This window comes from Podarcis erhardii, assembly GCF_964252035.2.
Source record: "Podarcis erhardii genome assembly, chromosome: 1".
Taxonomy (NCBI): domain Eukaryota; kingdom Metazoa; phylum Chordata; class Lepidosauria; order Squamata; family Lacertidae; genus Podarcis; species Podarcis erhardii.
Genome location: NC_138497.1, coordinates 18,047,874 through 18,069,171, shown reverse-complemented (window position 1 = coordinate 18,069,171; position 21,298 = coordinate 18,047,874). Strand labels below are relative to the sequence as shown.

The 21,298-nt window shown below is 43.0% G+C and overlaps 1 protein-coding gene across 1 annotated transcript; it reads left to right on the top strand.

The window, feature by feature from the left end:
- Positions 1–407: 407 nt before the first annotated feature.
- LOC309342318 (cholesterol 24-hydroxylase-like) lies at positions 408–17,908 on the top strand (the record flags this gene model as incomplete). The annotated part of the gene is made up of 15 exons (XM_081862850.1): positions 408–596; positions 2,005–2,082; positions 2,682–2,763; positions 4,076–4,149; positions 5,490–5,576; positions 8,519–8,657; positions 9,007–9,117; positions 9,793–9,949; positions 10,601–10,663; positions 11,496–11,568; positions 12,653–12,737; positions 13,962–14,072; positions 15,815–15,903; positions 16,893–16,959; positions 17,759–17,908. Exons 1-15 carry the CDS (start codon positions 460–462, stop codon positions 17,906–17,908), a joined length of 1,503 nt encoding a protein of 500 aa, XP_081718976.1. The 5' UTR covers positions 408–459.
- Between the last annotated feature and the right edge of the window lie 3,390 nt (positions 17,909–21,298).

The window sequence follows — 21,298 nt, the reverse complement described above, 5'->3', positions numbered from 1 at the left end:
ATAATAATAATAATAATAATAATAATAATAATTTATACCCCGCCCATCTGGCTGGGTTTCCCCAGCCACTCTGGGCGGCCTCCAACAAAGTATTAAGATACAGTGGTCTGAAAAGCTTCCCTAAACAGGGCTGCCTTCAGATGTCTTCTAAAAGTCTGGTAGTTGTTCTTCTCTTTGACATCTGGTGGGAGGGCGTTCCACAGGGCAGGTGCCAAGGTGGAAGGAAGAATGCGCATCCAGCCGCGCGCCCCAGGAAACTGCTGAATGGAGAATTCGGTCCTGCAACTCGTTTAGGATTTCCTCTCGTGATTTAGGGCGGCCTCTTTACGCAAAGGACCCTCCTGCTCCAGCGTGCGCCCTCCCACATCGGAAGGGCTCTTCTCCTTGCCAAAGCAAAAGAGGAGCGAGGGCACCAGCCGGCGATATTGAGGCGGCTGCTCTCGGAACTGCGCGGCTGCCATGGGGGCTCTAGCGGTGATCTGGGGCTTGCTGCACCCTCTGCTCGTGGCCCTCCTCGCTGTCTTTGTGTTTTATTGCTGCTACATCAAATCAGTCCACATGAAATACGACCACATCCCCGGCCCCCCCAGGGCGAGGTAAGTGACCGGCAGGAGGAGGTGCTCAGTGGGAGGAGAGAGGGCGCATTGTGGGGATGGGCTGCTTAGAGGAGTCCCCCAATTGGGATCCGTGGGCTTCCTTCAGGTGGTCTGCAGTTGTGTGGCTGCGTTAAAATGATCATACCAGTTTCTACCGATGCTTTTAGGGCTCCTTTTTATTTCTCTTGTTGCATAACAATTTCATTTCAAATTGCAATGCGATAAAATGAGCGGTAAAAAGAAGCAAGAAAAGTTCAGTTGAAAGTTGTACAACTTCCAGAAACAGTGCGTTTAAATGCGTTTAAACACCAATGAGTGTTTCCTAAGCAATTTCCAATTTTCATATGTTGTTGGACATTGGCTGCTGTCAGTCCCAACCAAGGTGGCAATGGTCAACAAGAGTGCCCTTATTTAGGGTTCCTCAGGTAGGCAATTCCACTCTCCCCACCCCACATTTTCCTCCTTTGCCAGCTGACACATCTGGCTACAGAACATGATGGGTTTTCATTAGGCTAGTTGTGTGTGTATGTGTTGGAAGGGGTCTATTTAGGTTGGCTTTCCCACCTCCAGGATTGTGGCTGCATCCGCACCATGCATTTAAAGCAATGTTCCTTTCCCTAAAGAACCATGGGAACTAGTTTGTTAAGGATTCTGGGAATTGCAGCTGTGCGTTCCCAGAATTCTTTGGAGGAAGCCATGTGCTTTCAACGTGTGCTCAACATATGGTGTGGACCGTGACCCTCATGTTAGGGCTGGCCCTGTTTCCCTGTCTTCTGTCACTAGTGAAGCATAGTGATTTACGGTGTGAACTACAAGCTGGGAAGTTCTGGAGCCACACACTCTCCTGGCGCCTTTGGGCCAGTCACTATTCTGTCAGGCTCAGCCCCATATTTGCAACAAAAGAATAAGAGTCCTGGCCTATCATACTGGTTTGTTGCAAGGATTACTGACACAGAACTTCTCCAGCCCATGCATGAATGACCCCAGCAATACACAGGAGGGAAAAAAACAACACCATTCCTCCTCCTCATGCTCTGTGTGCATGCATTTTTTTAAAAAATTGTTTTTATTGGAAATTTCAACATAACAATTTATCAAAAACATATCATCCTCATCCCCCCCCCCCATGTGCATGCATTTTAAGTCTTTGATAGTTTCTGGGGATACATGTTCTTTTGTGGATGTTTTGATGGCCCCTGGGGATACATATCTTTACTGTGGCTTTCTCAGTGTGTATATAGCTTCCCTTGGGTCATTATGTTCCTTGTTATAAGACATGCACTGTATTGTGAAATTGGTTGTTGAGGTTGCATAGGAATTCCTGCTTACTTTGACCTTGGTGTTCGACTCCTGTAAGGAGCCCCGAAGGTTTGCATCAAGTCATGCCTGACTTATCTTAACGTTGCAGCTTTTTCTTCGGTCACCTGCCACTCGTTTGGGGAATGATTAAAAAGCAGGAAAATTATTATGATCTCTTTAAGCAGTGGTAAGTTATTTTGCGTATTCAGACAGCTCGAAATGAGAGGCTGTGCACTGCATTTACTAAACCAATGTAGTTAAGGCTGCTGGCTGATTTATTTTTCCAGTCCCTCTTTTTTAGTTTCCAATTTCCTGTTTGCTTTTGGGGGTGCTTTTAAAAGATGCGCTAGAATTGCTATTCAGGGCCCTCCCCTGAGCCTTTAGTTAAAAGCTAAACCTCTCATTAGTGCTTGCGGGTCTGCATCTTGGCTGTGCACAGATACGTAAGTACATGGTAAACCATATAAGACACCATGTAGCACACAGCCTGACAACTCACACGCTCAGGGGTGGACCACGGACTGTTTAGTTTTGCTGTCTGAGGTGAAAGGGGACGGCATGAGCTGCCCACTGCCCAATGTCCACATTCCCTTGTTGCCCCAGCCAAAGCCTCTCTTACTGGCGTTGCACAACTGAGGCTCCTGGGTTCTTGCAAGAAGCCCCTGTTGCACAATCTCGCTAGAACTTGGAAGCCGCAGCAGCTGCTTCTCCTATCTCCTCTGGTGGTGACGGCAGCAGGAGCGCATCCCTGGGTTCTTATTCAGTGGTCACTTTTTGTCTTCATAGGGCTGAGGAATATGGGCCAGTCCTGCGTTTAAATGCCTTTCACAAAGTTGCATTATTAGTATCAGCCCCTGAAGGAGTAAAGGTACGCTATGAAACATTATCTCTCCTAAGACTGAAAGTGAACGTAGTATAAAAAGAGAAAATGGAGCTCATTTTCACAACTGAAATGGCAGACGTGCAAGTGAGCAAATCAAATGCTATTTTGGCTATTGGAATTGTCCGTTCCTCACATGCTTCAGTCAGGCTGTTGACTGTTTTTTTAAAAAAGGCAAAAAAATGTTTTTAAAGCACAGCACAAACATTTATGCATTCTTCCCTTTTGATTTTTTAAAGTAACATTTTTATCCAATTCAAAATTATTCTAGGGGTGGCTGGCTCTTTTGTGTGGAGGGGGGGACATCAACTAGTCTGAACTGTGTACAACATCTGCTTTAAACTTGTAGAACAATCTACAAGTACGTCTCCACAGCAGAGGAATAGGTATGTTTTGACTAAGTTCAGCGAAAGTGCTTCCAGTTTAGGCCCTCACTATCCTAAAAATAACTACAATATTTTGTATTTTAATGAAATGCAATCTTTGGCGATCACTCGTAGCTGAGTAAGATTGTCTTCCATAAACACGATTTTAACAATGAGTCCGCAAGTGACTGTGGAGGCCAATTCTGGATCCACACATCCTTCCACAGTGGGGACATTGGTTTCCGGGTGGGAGTTGATCACAGTGAGGGTTTGCCAAACGTGCTTTCCTCTTAGCGCGTTTCTCCCTTGCATCCTGAGTTTGAGTGTCTTCAAAGCCCATGATAGCTTTTAAAGGCTGTTCTCCAATTGGAGCACTCGCAGGCAAGTGTTTCCCAATACAATACAAGCAAATCCCCTATTTCCACGGGGGTTGTGTTCCAGGTCAAAGTGTGCATTGGCCGAGCACACAGAAGCCTGTCCCATTCCGTCCCCATTCCTCCCTCTTCCGGGTCGAAAAGGACCCATGCATCAACGGTTGCATGTCAGTTGTCCATGCCTAAAATGGTTGCTACCTGTACAATACAATAATATTGCATGTAACCTAAATAGGAAGTGTATTCCTCTCTCTGAAATGGTAGTATCCGAGAAAAAAATGCCATGCTGACTGGCGCTAATGGGAACTGGAGTCCAACAAGCACTGGAGAGTCACAGCTTGGCCACTTTAAAGCTAATCTAGATAGGATTGCATCCACCCTGTCTCCCAAACTGAAGCTTAACCAGAGGCTAGCATTCTTGACACTAAATGTTTGTTTTTTAAAATATCCCCTTGAAAATCTATAGCTCTTTTCCCATTTATTTTTTTTGTCTGTGTGATAGTACTTTATATAACATTAAAGGTACGTACTGGAACATTGACTGAACAGATTTCATCTTAGGTGTACTTGACATCACCAGAATACCCAAAGGACCCCATGGTATACCGTGGTCTTCATGATATGTATGGCGTAAGGTAAGTAACATATGGGGTAAAGGTAAAGGTAAAGGTATGGGGTAAAGGTAAAGGTAAAGGTAAAGGGACCCCTGACCAACTCTGGGGTTGCGGCGCTCATCTCACTTTATTGGCCGAGGGAGCCGGCGTGCAGCTTCCGGGTCATGTGGCCAGCATGACTAAGCCGCTTCTGGCGAACCAGAGCAGCGCACAGAAACGCCGTTTACCTTCCTGCCGGAGCAGTACTTATTTATCTACTTGCACTTTGACGTGCTTTTGAACTGCCAGGTTGGCAGGAGCAGGGACCGAGCAACGGGAGCTCACCCCGTCGCGGGGATTCGAACCGCCAACCTTCTGATCAGCAAGTCCACAGCACCACCTGCGTCCCTTAACATATGGGGTAAAACAATCCAATAATCAGCCAAGGCTATCTGTTTTCAGAAAGTGAGTCAAAGCTACTAGCACGAGGTTAACATGAAACACTCTTGCTTAATTCAGATACTGTATCAGGCTGCAATAAAAATTACTGTACTAGGAATTGGGAAGGCAAGCCAACATGAGCCTGTGGCATGTTTATCATCCTCATACACACCTTGAATAGCTATCAGAAGTTAAAAAAAAAGACCCAGCAAAGGAAGAATGGGTACAAAAACTTATGGAATATGCAGAAATGGCAAAACTTACCGGAAGAATAAGAAATCAAGATAACAAACTTTTTATAAAAGAATGGAAATGGTTTATTGAATATTTACAGATAAATTGCAAACAAATAAAGACTTCGGCAGGATTATTGCAATAACCTGCAGTTTCATAAGAGTATGTATTTAAAGAAGATGAATAAACGAGCAAATTCAGTGACAGTGGTACCTCAAGTTACATACGCTTCAGGTTACAGACGCTTCAGGTTACAGTCTCCACTAACCCAGAAATAGTACCTCGGGTTAAGAACTTTGCCCCAGGATGAGAACAGAAATCGTGCCGTCACTGCGCAGCGGCAGCAGGAGACCCCATTAGCTAAAGTGCTGCTTCAGGTTAAGAACAGTTTCGGGTTAAAAACAGACCTCCGGAATGAATTAAGTACTTAACCCGAGGTACCACTGTGATTTGGATATGCAGCAGATATAAAAAAATTAAGGAACCGCAGAAAGAGGGGGAAGGAAGTCAAGTTTTGAAATGTTGAAATGACTGTATCAGTGAAATGTATAAAAAAAATGTTTTAAAAAAGAACCAAGTTAAACAAACAAACAACCCCATGGCCTTTAGATGCAAACTAGAGCATTCCCAGAGGGGGAGAGGAATAGAACCATGACCTCTGAACCAGACATAAAAAAATGCTATCTTTCTGTTGCTGCCTTTTTCAGATTTCTAGGGCAGGGCTTGTCGGCTGTTCTTGACTACAACCATTGGCACAACCAGAGGAGAATCATGGACCCGGCCTTCAAGCCAACGTGAGGCAAAAACAATTGTTTGAAATAGGCTGCCTGTTTCTCTTCAGGAGATTCCGTTGGCCTCAGTCTGTCTTGCTAAACGTACAGCCCATTCTGAACGGGTTTACTGTGAGAAGCAAATCTTCCCTTCGGTTCAGTGTTCCTTTGTTCCTTGTGACAATGTCCAGAGACTTTTTTTGTTACATCCTTGTAATTATGCTGGTTGGGATCCAAACCCAGCGCAGGGTGGGCCAGTTCTGAGGGGGGAAAGCAGCGGGTGGTCACGGTGGCACTCCAAAAACTGTGTTTGTTGACTTGTGTAAAATAAGGGTAGAATGTACTATGTGGATCAGGATTAATTTCATTCTAAAGTTGGTGTAACTGAAAGCCCGAGGGCTATCTATCGCAAATGGCTGAAAGCCCGAGGGCTATCTATCGCAAGTTACTGTCAGAGGAAAAAACAGCCCCAATGCATGTTTTCCAGAGATAAATCATTTCAGTTGATGCTGTGTCATGCAAATGTGCAAGAGTTATAGCACAGTTTTATGAAAGAGCAGCCTCTTAGCCATAGCTGTCAACTTTTCCCTTTTCTTTTCCCTTTTCTTGCAAGGAATCCTATTCGAAATAAGGGAATTTCCCTTAAAAAAGGGGAAATGTTGACAGCTATGCTCTTGGCAGGGTGGTTCCCTGGAACATTCTCCCCTCATAAGCTTTATTTATTTCATTCCATTTACGAATTGCGTCCAAAGAAATATTTCAAAGCAAATTAACCATAAAAGCAATCACAACAATTTGTTGTATAAAAGCAGTTAAAACTATTTTACACGGTAAAGCTATTTCATTATTAAGAACAACTTCAAATCTGCACTGTGAGGGAAAAAAAATCACATTAAAATGCCCTTTAAGCCAATATGGGCAGCACCTGTCTAATCCGTAATGGAAGGGAGTTCCAAAATGTACACTGTAATAAAGTACCCTCTGTGTCCATGCCTCTATGTGTTGATAGTGCTGTCGTAATTCTTCTGAAAGTGCTGAGGGCCTTCTAAACTCTTTAGACGTTATGGATTGTGCCGTTCTGTTTGCAGCCTTTGTGTCTCTGCTTGATCGTCTCTCTGTTTGTTTCCATGTATGAAGCTTGAACCCAGAAGGCTTGTCTCAGGACCACTGCACAGTCCCTGTCTGAAACGCTTCTTAAAATTAAGTGACCATAATTCCCCATAATGCCAAACACAGATGGACTCATAGCTATAGTCTGGAAGCAAGAGGGCCAACCGAAACAAAGGTAGCACATTCTGCATGTACGTGAGACTCCCTTGATAATTCAGGAATATATTACTTTGTTAACTGAGAAACAAATAAAACCAATAAATGGCTTATTAAGTATCAGTGAGTTGCTAGGAACAATTAAATGCATTTCCTGTATTGCATTTCCTGCATTGCAAGGGGTTGACTAGATGACTCCAACTCTACAGTTCCATAATTCTATGAAATGTATTGAGCGCTGATTGGTGAAAAAGGAGGAGGGAATTGAGTTGCCTGAGCACCCCTCAGTTTATTATGTCTGGGGGAGATATTAGAGGTTCTCTTTCCCCCTGCTATATTGAGAAGTTTCAGGCAAGAGGAAAGAATTAGGATACAATTTCGATTTCTGGCTCACCAGACCTGCTCTCCTTTCCCTGCCCCTAAATCTCTCAAGTGCTCAGATTTACTAGTCTCAGTGTCAGGATCGTTAGCAATTAATTGCACGGTGTAGGATGGTTTCAGGATGATGGAGGAGTGTCATTTTTTTTCCTTCCCACCCCCCCTTGTGAAGAACTCTATGAGCTACAAATCAATGGCAGGGAAAAGGTTCAGGAATGTGTGTTTCGGTCAGGGCCGGATTTAGGTTTGATGAGGCCCTAAACTACTGGAGGTAATGGGGCCCTTTATATGTCCAGCTGTCCTTTGTCAACAACAAATTGTTGCTGTTTTTTGTGTTGAATATATGCTATATGGTAATTTATGGACTTAATAGGTATCCAAAGCCATTTGCATTTAACAAAATAGAAACCTGCACAACACAAAACACTGTTGCTGTATGTAGGTTTTATTTTATTTGTTTTTTATCTTATATTTTGGAAATGTACATCCAGTTTTTTCCCCTTCAAATATTTTTGGGGCCCCCAAGAGAGTGGAGTCCTAAGTTATAGCTTGTTTAGCTTATACGTAAATTGGGCACTGCTCTCGGTATATACACAGTGGTACTTCGGGTTACATATGCTTCAGGTTACAGACTCCACTAACCCAGAAATAGTGTTTCAGGTTAAGAACTTTGCTTCAGGATGAGCTCTGGTGGCGCGGCGGCAGCAGGAGGCCCCATTAGCTAAAGTGGTGCTTCAGGTTAAGAACAGTTTCTGGTTAAGAACAGAACTCTGGAACAAATTAAGTACTTAACCCGAGGTACCACTGTATTCTCCTGCTCTGAAGGGTAAGACCTTAACCAATGGCTTTAAGTTACAAGAAAGGCGATTCCAACTAAACATCAGGAAGAACTTTCTAACAGTAAGACCTGTTAATCAGTGGAACAGACTCCCACGAGAGGTGGTGGACTCTCCTTCCTTGGGCATTTTTAAGCAGAGGTTGGATGGCCGTCTGTCATGGATGCTTTAGCTGAGATTCCTGCCTTGCAGGTGGTCGGACTATGGGTTCTATGGGTGGGTGGGAGGGCTAAGGGATATCCTTCTTCTCATTGCCATCACCAAATCTGTTTTGTACAGAATGCACAGTGTGTTAACGTGTGTGCTTGTATTCCTGAGTGTCATACGTGTGTGTGTGTGTGTGTGTGTGTGTGTGTGTGTAGGAAGGTATGTGGATATGCATACTTGGGGGAAACTTGTACATGCATTTTGTTCACAATGGATGACTCCAGCCTGCAATTATATTTTTGTTTCATTGACATTTGTATCACTTTTTTGATTGCCCAGTTACTTGATGGGGTTGATGGGAACTTTTAATGAAGTAGCAGAAGAGCTTATGGAGGTGTTGGAGAAAAAAGGCACTGGAGCAAATGGAGTGGATGTGATGAGCCTGCTGAGACGCGTGACGTTGGACATCATTGCAAAGGTACTCGCCGGATGAATTTCTCATTTCCATTAAGGAGCAGGGGATGCCTCTTAACACAGATGCCAACACACTGGGCCACAGCCAAACACAAAGTGCAAAGCGTAAGTTTAATAAAGGAATGCAAGAGGAAAGGGCTGAGAATCCTTCGGATATCCTGGCCCCAGATTGTTTAGGTTATTAATGATCAAAACCTGAACTTTGGAGCCCCTCCTCTTAGCAAATGGAACCACCTGTCTCTTCTGCAAAATCAGGGAATGTAACAACCTCAGTTGGCATGAAAGAGAACTGACAGCTCTAAGTAACACTCAGAACTTTGACAAATCTTCTGTTTTTTCTTAATGTTCATCAGGTGGCTTTTGGCCTAGAATTGAAGAGCTTGCATGATGACCAGACTCCTTTCCCTCATGCTATACTTATGGTTACAAAAGGACTGAGCACTTCCCGCATTCCTTTTTTTGAGGTCAGTGCAGGCTTTTCTCAAACACTCTCCCTGTCCGATGCTGAAGTTATTGCCTCCCAAGCTAATTCAAAATGGGGGGGAGGGGGTAATGTGAAATTCTGAGATTGGACTTCTTTTGCAGGAGTGGTTGTAAGTTCCAGGAGTCTCAAAATGGGGACCGTGACATTGGAACCCTAGTATCTTGGACGATATCACTATGAAACCTTCCTTTTGCTTCTTAATTTTTCATTTCACTTTTAATTTGTAAAGCCCCTTTCTATATTGCTATACACAAGGCAGTCTACAAGCTGAAAAGGCAACAAAATATTCAACAGAGATCACACACCATCTAACAAGCTGATTCAATACAAAAAAGTCATAATAAAAAAATAACTTTGAAAATAAGCAACTTATATCAAATAAAGTAATATTCAATAATCCCATAATAGTAAACAATGAAATTGAACACCAGCAAATAATAATTAACCAGAAATTCAATCTTAACACTTACAATAAATCATTACTAAACTATAATCAAGAAATATAGCAGCAAGGCATCATGCATAAAATGCCAAAATACATACAAAACCATGTAATTTATTTTTCTATTAATGTAAATAAAATCCCTGAACTCTTCCTGTGCTGCGTTTATGTTTTATGCTGGCATTCTCATGACAATGCCTATTATTTGTGCAGTATTTGCCGTGGAACAGGAAAGTAGTTAAAGAGATTCAGGAAAGCGTAAGGTTGCTGCGAAATACTGGAAAACAGTGCATTGACCAGAGGCAGAAGGCCATGAAGAATGGAGAAGAGATCCCATTGGATATTCTCACTCAGATACTGAAAATGCAAGGTAATATACACAATGTAAGATAGTCTTAAGCAGTTCCAATTATGAAATGCTCTGGGGTTGCTTTGCTGTAGCCCCTAGGGTATTGGGATCCAGATTTTTTTTGTTTGTTGTTTAGTCGTGTCCGACTTTTCATGACCCCATGGACAGGAGCATGCCTGGCACTCCTGTCTTCCACCGCCTCCCGCAGTTTGGTCAAACTCATGCTGGTAGCTTCGAGACCACTATCCAACCATCTCATCCTCTGTTGTCCCCTTCTCCTTGTGCCCTCCATCTTTCCCAACATCAGGGTCTTTTCCAGGGAGTCTTCTCTGCTCATGAGGTGGTCAAAGTATTGGAGTCTCAGCTTCAGGATCTGTCCTTCCAGTGAGCGCTCAGGGCTGATTTCCTTCAGAATGGATAGGTTTGATCTTCGATATACTGGTTCTTAATAAGCAGGACTATTTATTGCATAATTCTGGTATTTCTGATGAGGTGTGGGGGTTGTTGTTGTTGTTTTAGGTGTGTTTTTTTGGTTCCTGCGACGTTTGCTTGACTATTGAGGTCACATCTCCCCATCTACATAATATCTATATTGTATTTTTGGAATGTCTTGGAATTTGCCCACCTTCAAAGAGGTGTCTCAACCTTGTGCTTTACTGTCTGTCTCGACAGATCAGGAAGGGAACTATGACGAAGAAAATTTGCTGGACAATTTTGTCAACTTCTTCTTTGCAGGTTGGCAGATGTTTTGCTTTTTGAAATGAAATATACAATTACCCCCCCCCCATGGACCGAGGAAGTTCTGCAGGCAGAAATGGGCTTTTTACATGTCCAACCAATGTACATGCCGAATAGTTGCCTTTTCATCTGCCGTGTGGGCCCTCTATTTGTGGGCTGCGTTTTCAGACAGATCACGCACAAAGCAGTTCATAAAACATTCACTTGGGCCCAATTGAACTAGCTGGATTATATTGAGCAGCTACTTTCCCTAGATGAGGGAACCTTCAGTCTACAGGCCAATATTGACACACCAAGTAGTCTAATTTGGCCTGTGCAGCCATTTTGCCCAGACAGCGCCCATCTCTCCATAAGTTGTCCTAACTAGTGACATAACCTGATGGCTGGGAGGACAGAGTTATTACATCCTGCATTGGTTGTGCACCTTGTTCCTAGCAAGGAACAGGATCATGCAGGCAAGGCAGCAGGGTTTAATCCCTGCTCATCAACTGATGAGCAGGAATCAAAACTCTTTGCATTTATTTGCTAAGTGAACGTGTGCGTCCATGGTGGGAAGGGTGGTGGCCATAGCTGGAGAGCCACCCCCACCATCAATGCTGCTGCCTACCTTATTGCTTAAATGAGAAGCAGAGCTGTTTCAAAGAGTGCACTGAGCTCTTAAGAAAAGAGTAGCATTTTATTCCAACTACAACATAGCCAGAAGATAGCTGACTTGAGAGGTAAATAGCGAGGAACACTTCCACACCAAACTACTCAAGTTTCTGAAATTGTGATGTTTAGTTTTATTCCTATCTCCCTGCCCTACCCAATTAGATTCTCTATCCTGCAGGTCATGAAACCACTGCTAATCTGTTGTCATTCACCATAATGGAGTTGGGGCGGCACCCTGAGATTGTTGCAAAGTTGGTAAACAGCCTTGTCTGCTTCGTCTCCTTTTCATTGTTTCCTTAACGTGTCTGTGATTATAGTTTCAGCAGATTGCAATGTCTTGTTTTTATTTTTTTAAAGGTTTCTGACTTGTGGGGCTGTGCAGAGGAGAATAGTTCACACCATGTTGTTGTTGTTGTTTTATACATAGGAATAGTCCTGGCCATGTTTAAATACTTGTTCATATGGACACCTGGAATGTATGGACCAGGTCATGGTTATCGTCGTCTGCAATTAATCAAAGTAATACCTTTTCCCAGCCTTTACATTACAGTCTTGAGAATGGCTATTGACTTTGCATCTGGGATTGCTTTGTTTTATCCATGCTAACTTTTATCCATATGAGCAAGTACCAAAAGATGGTTGGGACCATTTGTACAAAAATGACCCCTAAGACCTTGCATACTCAAAACAGTACAATCACCATCCCCAGCTACTCTGGGCTGCTTCCAGCAAAATAGAAAAAAATAATATGTCAAACATTAAAAACTTCCCGATGCAGGGCTGCCTTCAGATGTCTTCTAAAAGTTGCGTAGTTCTTTATCTTTTAAAGCACAGTTACCATTTGCCCATCTGATTCCCGTGATTATATGAATGTTTATTGCCTCCAGATAGCTATTTTCCTTGTAAGAAAGGAACAGCTGCTGATAATATCAATTGCAAGAAAATATGAGTAGTCTCTTTTAAAAGGTATAGCCGATATTATGCAGCGGTCCAGTTCATTTTTAGACTACTGTTATCTGTCTGTCTGTCTATCTGGCGACCATTCTTTCCCGAGTTAAACTCTTGCAAGCGGGGTGTGAAATGTATGTTTTTACTGAATCTGCTAAGGGCTCTTCCAAAATGACTCTACCACTCTACAAATGTAAGCCGTGTCTTCACCTTAAGTGTAGTCCCTTGGACCTCAGTCCATCAGTCCATTCACAGTGGAACCATTGACCATTTTGCCCATATAAGGACAATAAATCCTGATCTTTTCAAATACAGAAATCTTACCTTTTAGCAGAAATGATCAGTGGTCATTATTTGACTAAAGATTCTCCTGTTTTTCCTTCTTAGGCTTCAGGAGGAAGTAGACAAGGTGATTGGTATGAACAGAGACGTTGTCTATGAAGATCTTGGGAATCTCAAATATTTATCACAGGTACAAGTGAATAACAAAGCCACAGATAACCTAGAGCTCTTCCGCATAGTCCTTGCTATGCCTTAGGGCAGCTGGAAAGAATAACAAGTTGGTTTCCAAATGAAACTTAAAGCCTAGTTCTTGGTGTCTTTCTAAGCAAAAGATGTCTCAAATATGGTAAGGAAGATGTTCCAGGATTCTTGCAGAGAAATCTTATAAGAACTTGTAACTGTTGTGTGAAATCTGAGCAGCAATGTTAACACAATGTGATACCTCTTATTAGTCAACATTTTCAGCGTGGCTATGTGGGGCTTCCCTTGAGGCTAGCCTGGGAACTGGCGCAGAATTGGGCAGTTAGGTTGCTGAATTACATTCAAGGTATGACTGAGATGGAAAGTTGAGATGCATATATTGTTCCACACCACTCCTAGCTCGGTTATCAGTGTGAGATTCCAAGGGTTGCAGGCGCTCTTTGACCCAGTGTCTATGTTTCCTTTTGGACAATGAGGCACAGCTGAAACTGTGGCGTCATTATGATATATGGTTTATTTACACAATTATACAACCTGAGTCTACCATGGAGGGATTTCCAGCATTACATTCCAAGAGATTCTGGCTTCTGCCCTAGCCACAACATTGGATTCAAAACGGACATCAGCATGCTGATTTGACTCTCTCACCAGCACACCACTTATGAACTCTGCTCCTTTACTCCTTACTGCCATTCTAAACTCTAACTTCCCCTAAAATACTGGCATTGTCTTTTAAACTAAACCCTCTATTGAGGGAGGGACCAAACCCACACACCTGGAAATGAGATTTGCCCTTCATCCTTTGTGTCACCTAAATGGCCCATCCCCAGGCTAACACTCAAAAGGAAATTACCTGCTTTTACGCTTGACTTAATTACCGTAAATGATTAACAAGGTCTAGCACATGGTTTAAATCAGTTTCCCATCATCCCTCACTAGCAGAACCAGTGGTTAGGGATGATGCAAACTGTAGTCCAAAAACAGCTGGATACCCAAGTTTGACAAACCCTGGTAAATACACACTGGGTCTGGCCACCAGATAGTTATGCAGACAATTAAGAACAATTGTTCCATAGTAGTCATCTGGTAATCCGTGCTAATTTTTGAATTTTTATTATTTTAAGTTTTGTAAACTACTTCCAAACAAAACAAAACAAAATGGCGGTCAACAAGTATGTCTTATAAATATATAAATCAATTTTCAACCTCTCAGGTTCTCAAAGAAGTCTTGCGGTTGTATCCGCCGGCTGCAGCCACTCTGCGCTTGTCGGGAAAGGAAAACGTCATTGAAGGAATCAGAATTCCAGAAAACACCTCCCTGATTGTGAGTCTGTTGAATGGATATGGCCATGAGTGGTTATCTCGAACACAATGGCCTTCAATACTGAACCTGTCTAATGGCATCACTGATACCTTCTCTGTATTAAAAGAACAACACTGGTTGTTCCATTTTATTCTTAGGATATATGCATATCATATCTCAGTAGAATGGTGATGGTCAGGCAATAACTGTTACAGGAGTTCCAGTTACAGATAGGTAGCCGTGTTGGTCTGCCATAGTCAAAACAAAACAAATTCCTTCCAGTAGCACCTTAAAGACCAACTGAGTCAGTTCTTGGTATGAGCTTTCGTGTGCATGCACACTTCTTCAGATACACTGAAACAGAAGTTTCCAGACCCTTCTATATAGTGAGAAGGTGGGGAGGGGTATTACTCAGAAGGGTGGTGGGAATGGGTGATTGGCAGATAGCTGTGATGAGCCTGTTGACGACTCTTAACGACTGCAATAGGTCTTACAGGAAAAAGCAAGGGGTGAAAAGGTGAAAAATGGCTTTGTCATGTATAATGAGATAAGAATCCAAGGTCTTTGTTCAGACCAGGTTTCTCCATGGTTTTGAGTTTGGTGATAAGTTGTAATTCAGCAGCTTCTCTTTCCAGTCTATTTATGTCCGTTTATTCTTTGGCGTAAGGTCTTATTGGACAAACAGGCCAGACCTTACGCCAAAGAATAAACGGACATAAATCGGACATCAGGAATCACAAGACAGCGAAACCAGTAGGAGAACATTTCAATCTCCCAGGACATTCTATACAAGATCTCAAAGTAGCTGTTTTACTACAAAGGAATTTCAGAAATAGACTGGAAAGAGAAGCTGCTGAATTACAACTTATCACCAAACTCAAAACCATGGAGAAACCTGGTCTGAACAAAGACCTTGGATTCTTATCTCATTATACATGACAAAGCCATTTTTCACCTTTTCACCCCTTGCTTTTTCCTGTAAGACCTATTGCAGTCGTTAAGAGTCGTCAACAGGCTCATCACAGCTATCTGCCAATCACCCATTCCCACCACCCTTCTGAGTAATACCCCTCCCCACCTTCTCACTATATAGAAGGGTCTGGAAACTTCTGTTTCAGTGTATCTGAAGAAGTGTGCATGCACACAAAAGCTCATACCAAGAACTGACTCAGTTGGTCTTTAAGGTGCTACTGGAAGGAATTTGTTTTGTTACAGGAGTATTGCACTTGTTGGGTGTTAACTGTAGTCACTGTGGTCTGCTGGAAAGCTTCTCCTGCAAGTTAGAGCATGGGGCTCTTAATCTCATAGCCAGGGATTTTAACCCAACATTGGGCAAAGGATTCCTGCATCACAGTGGGTTTGGACTGGACGACCCTCATTGTCTCTCCCAACTCTATAATACTATGACGTTTCAAAGATCTCAGAAACCTGTTCCACAGTAACTCAGAGCAGGCCTTTCCCTGTGGCTACCCTTGTTTTGTGGAATAGCGTTCCTGTCGTGATACAACAAACACCCACTACCTGCACTTTCGGGAAACAATTGATGACATTTTTGCTCCGGTGGGCTTTCCCAGCTGCATGAATGGGTCTTTGCCAGGATTCAACAAAGAGAAAACACATCCAGCAAATGCCATGGATGTGATTTGAGCAGTATGGGCTTGCGTAAAAGATGAATGCCTGGGGAAATATGTCTGGATGTAATGAAAGCATTACATTCAGCTATGCATTTGCCTCTTTTTGAAGTGTGCCTCTCCTCTTTGCAGTTCTGCACCTATGTCATGGGACGTCTGGGGAAATTTTTCCATGATCCACTTGTCTTTGACCCTGACCGTTTTAACAGAGACCAGCCAAGGTGAATGTGCTATATTGTTTATTTTTACCATGGTGTGTTTACTACTAAGAAACCCAGATTTAAAGCAATGGTTTGTTTTTGGTTTACAAATCTTAATTTGTTTTAACTGCTTTGTTTTAACCCACCTTACATACTTATCAAGCTACAAAGGTTCAAGGCAAGAGCAACTGGAAGACTAACCAAACCAAGGTTTGTTTGTCTGCAGAACAACTCATGATCAACTCATGATTTGTTAAACAAACCATGGCTTAGTATTATATGAGAGCTAGGCTAGCAGCAGCCAGCCCAGTCTTTGAGATCTGCAAGGAGGGCTTACTGATCACTGTACAGAAGCCTTACGTCATGAACATTTCTGACATTTCCTACAAGGCCTCCTAAAACCCTAAGAATTAGCTTTTTTGGAGATTTTTTTGTTTGCTTTAATGTTATCTGCATTGCAAATTGCCCTGTGGGTTTGGCAAAGAGCTGTCTATTAATATATTCAATAAATGATAATGCATTTCATTGTAAATACTGGGATCCTGGTGAACGCTGGCATTTACTGGTAATTCTTAGGATTTTAGGAGGCCTGGTAGAAAATGTCAGAAATGTTCATGACCTAAGGCTTCTTTAAATGACCTGTACTTGTATGGCATGTGTGCATTTATTGACAGCACCTCATTGGCTTTAATATGTAGATTTAAATGTCAGGTGTTTCTGACATCTCCATGAGTTTCACAATATCTTAAGAGATACCAGTTAGTGCAACTCTTATTAAAGTTGCAAAGTGAGCAGATATAAAAAGTCGAGGTTTCTCTGAAGTCTTCAACAGCACCTAGATCTGAAGAACTTAGCACAAGGAACACTTTATAGCATACAAATAAGTATTTTTCTGTCCTAATCTCTGCAGACCAAGCTGCTATTAAAGACGCAGGAATCCCAACAACTACACAGGACATGTCAACAAAACCACTTTAAGACACTTTCTTTTATTATTATTATTATTTTAGGCATTACTATTGCTATTTCCCATTTTCCTTGGGTCCTCGTTCCTGTATCGGACAGAAATTTGCAATGGTAAGCAAGACAATTACTCTTAAAGGGGCATTTAAGGCATTTGATGCAATCTGTCCAGTGTCTGCAGCATATGGGGGGCTGTGTTAAATTTATAACAGAAATGGTAGGGTATGATAAAACAAGGGTTTATAGCAGCAGATTTTCCAACTGCACAGAGTCCAAGACATCCCACACCAGGGACGGATCTATATTAATGGTTTTTAACGTTAAGGAAGGGGTATGGAATAATAATAATAATTTATTATTTATACCCCACCCATCTGGCTAGGTTTCCCCAGCCACTCTGTGCGGCTTCCAACAAAATATTAAAATACAATAGTCTATTAAACATTAAAAGCTTCCCTAAACAGGGCTGCCTTTAGACCACAGCACCACCCACATTCCTTTAACATTCATAATGTATTATTTAAATGTGACAGCAGAGGGTGATGCAGAGCAACCAGCAGCAGGGAGACAGCGTTCTTGACAGGTGGGCGGGTGGGGGCAAACAAGGTAAGAAATGCTTTAATGAACAAGTATGCCCTGTGACGTTTCAGAACGACATATCTAATATCATTCTAATAACGTTAAACAGGTCATTGTAGATCCAGCCCAGGATTGGTTTTCTGTGTGATACAGCAGTCACTGGTGTGGAGTACTGGCACCTGCTTTTTCTGTTGCCTATGGCAGCCATTTTGTGCTGGCACCCACCCACCCCACTTTTATCAATATACTAGCTGGAGATTGTGCCCTTTTTCTACAGCTGGCGCTCTTATGTCTGTATGCTTCGTACCCACTCACCGTTTTGTTTTTGTAACAGATGGAGGCCAAAGTAGTCATGGCCAAATTTCTGCAGAGGTTTGAATTCCAGCTGGTTCAGCCACAGAGCTTCAGAGTTCGGGATGCTGGCACCCTGAGGCCTTATGATGGTATAGACTGCAGACTGAAACTACGCCATCAGTATGACTGAATGTGCTACATCGCGAAATGCGTTTCAGAATGTCTGTGGGGCCACACTGAAAGTGTGTGTGTGTGTGTGTGTGTGTGTGTGTAATTACTTTTAATCTCAATATATACCAATAGCAAAAGAAAAAATAAAAGAGTTCTGAAATCTATAGGCTTTATTTCACCCAGGTCAAAGACCCAGTTTGGCACCCACAAACACATGTGCATTTGCATGCACACAGGCTGGGAGCCTCAGTGCCAGGGGTCAGCAAACTTTTTCAGCAGGAGGCCGGTCCACTGTGCCTCAGACCTTGGGGGGGGCAGACTATATTTTTTTGGGGGGGAATGAACTAATTCATATCCCCCACAAATAACCCAGAGATGCATTTTAAATAAAAGGACATATTTTACTCATGTAAAAACATGTTGATTCCCGGACTGTCCGCGGGCTGGATTTAGAAGGCGATTGGGCCGGATCCGGCCCCCAGGCCTTAGTTTGCCTACCCATGCTCAATGCCATGCCTCTGGAGCCTTCACCCGGGGCAAAAAACCTGGCTTGCCCCCCCAATAGCTATGATACTAACCTCCCCTTTGACATATATGAAGCAGCCACCATCACTTGTTTCAGATGTCTTGTAAAGTTTTACCTTTTTGCCCACGCTTTCCTTTACCCATAAAAGTGGACTCTGTCTATGTGGTTTTTTGGTTTGTCTTGTTTTTATTTGCTCTCACTGGTTTTTATATATTGCTATTTTATTGGGGTTTAGGTAGTATTTTTGTTTGTTTGTTAATACTGCATACTGTATTGCATAGTGATTTTTAAAATGTTATGCAGTTACTTTTTATTAAATGAAAAATAAAGAAAATGAAAACAATGGATAACGGCATGGTGTTGGGTACTCTTTAAAAAGCAGTGAATGAAACGCAAAAGAAAGAAAGAAAGAAAGAAAGAAAGAAAGAAAGAAAGAAAGAAAGGCAGGCAGGCAGGCAGGCAGGCAACTGTGGAAACACCCAGATCTATAATATTGGGCTGCATCCAACATTCTCTGTCCGCTAGCGCAAAGGGGCATTTGCAGTGCTGTGGAGGGCAGGGGAGGGCACTGGGAGAAATCAAGGGGTACATATGTCAGTGTTCTCCCTTCTCACTGTACTCAAATGTCTCCCTCTTCCATTCCTCAGCTGCCTTAGGTGAGAGAGATAAAAGATGTGCAGCCCTCAAATATTTCATGGTAACTTCACGCAATGCATTTCACTTCTGGTGCCTTGTGTTGTCCTCAACATGAAGTTCCCCGATTCAATAAAGTAATTTAGAACAAATATTTCAAATGATAAGTGAATACCCATATTGGTACAACTTCCATCAACGGAACCTTCTTTAACTGAACAAGCTAAGTGACAGGTTCTTTCTTAGGATTCTATTCATCTTTGTTTGTTGTAGACATCCATCTGTCTCAAGATGTCACTGAAGTGACCTCCCTGGGGTGCAGCCTTGACAGTGTGTGCAGAGTTCCTGGGCTGCTCAGATGACCTCCCTCTTGGACTCACTGATGTGGTCCAAAGGGAAGCAGAGCAATACGCTTGGCACCAGCTTGGCTGCAGGAGTTGCCAGGAAGGAGGTGTACAAGGTGCCACCCAACTGTCTTAAAGACTCCACTCTGGATTTGTGTTGGGTTTACTCCTTAGCCCTCTTCTCTCCCAAAGATATCCTGCAACACAGCAGAGGTTTGAGACCAGAGTTTTCCTTCTCCTAGACAGGCTACCTTCCCAGGTTGCCAAGCCCCATCTGCCCCTCATTTCCCTCTACAGCATGTGCAGAAACCACCTTCTTAACTGTTGGACCCACTGTTGGTCTCATCCTCTCAATCTGCCAGAGCCTCTCTTCACATGCAGGGGAAGTCCCTAACTCACCAAGGGTTTAAGGACTATTGGCTACCCTCACCTGGTTTAGCTGTCCAGTTGAAGCTGTTCTGGGGTGTGGTTGCTGTCGCATGCCGACAGCTTCTAGAAGCCACAGGTGACAGCCAAGTGCAAGGTGGAGACCAAAGGTGGACAAACTACCTCAGAAGGAGCACAATGTGTTCCCCATCAGAGGTACTGTCCCTCCCTTAAAACACCATATACCCCCAATGCATCTTAAAAAGCAGAGACATCACCTTGCCAACAAAGGTCCGTATAAGTTAAAGCTATGGTTTTCCCAGTAGTGATGTATGGAAGTGAGAGCTGGACCATCAAGAAGGCTGATCGCCGAAGAATTGATGCTTTTGAATTATGGTGCTGAAGGAGACTCTTGAGAGTCCCATGGACTGCAAGAAGATCAAACCGATCCATTCTGAAGGAAATCAGCCCTGAGTGCTCACTGGAAGGACAGATCCTGAAGCTGAGGCTCTAATACTTTGGCCACCTCATGAGAAGAGAAGACTCCCTGGAAAAGACCCTGATGTTGGGAAAGACTGAGGGCACAAGGAGAAGGGGATGACCGAGGACGAGATGGCTGGACAGTGTTCTTGAAGCTACCAGCATGAGTTTGACCAAACTGCGGGAGGCAGTGGAAGACAGGAGTGCCTGGCGTGCTCTGGTCCATGGGGTCATGAAGAGTCGGACACGACTAAACGACTAAATGACAACAACAACAAAACCATGCCAGAGATGAGAAGAGCAAGGTTGAAATCAGTAGGTCCAAGCTATTTGTTAACTGCCTTGTGTATTTAGAAAGGTGGTATACAAATTAAGATAATGAAGGTCAGGTATGTGGTCCTCTTGCTGTTGGACTCCAACTCCCATCTGCCCCAACCACTATGGCCAATGGTCACATGTAATAGGAACTGCAGTCCAACAATATCTAGGGAGCCACAGGCTCTCCATCTCTCCTGTAGCTTTCTCTTGTATCTGATAATCAAGACAGAAGTAAATCATACTTTATTCTGGAATCTGTAGTGAGTGCCTGGTGCTGTTCAGGAATTTGTAGAAACCAAAACATTTTTATTTTAAAATGGATAGTATAAATTGTGAGTTTGGACCCTTCAGGCCCCAAATCAGGCAAAGTCACACCAAGGCTACGTTTCTGCCTGCCATCTTGATTCAAAATGGCACCCGGTGTCCAGGTATCTGCAAAGACTGCTGCTCCCACCTTGGGAATCATTGTGCCACGTTTGACAGCAGTATCTCAAGCGGTGGCTGAACTTGTAGAAAACAGACAGACAAACCACTTTCCATAATAAACAGTAGATAAAAGTAACAACCATAGTAATACTGAACAAGTACGTCTGGGCTTAGCAATTCTGCACTGTGACTTCCCATCTTTTTTTAATGGCTGACTCCTTTTTGCTAGCTATTACTCTCAACTGTGTTAAAAGAAAACTTGAAAGGAAACACCATATTGAATCACCAGAGTTTTCTTCATCCGTGTTAGACAGCA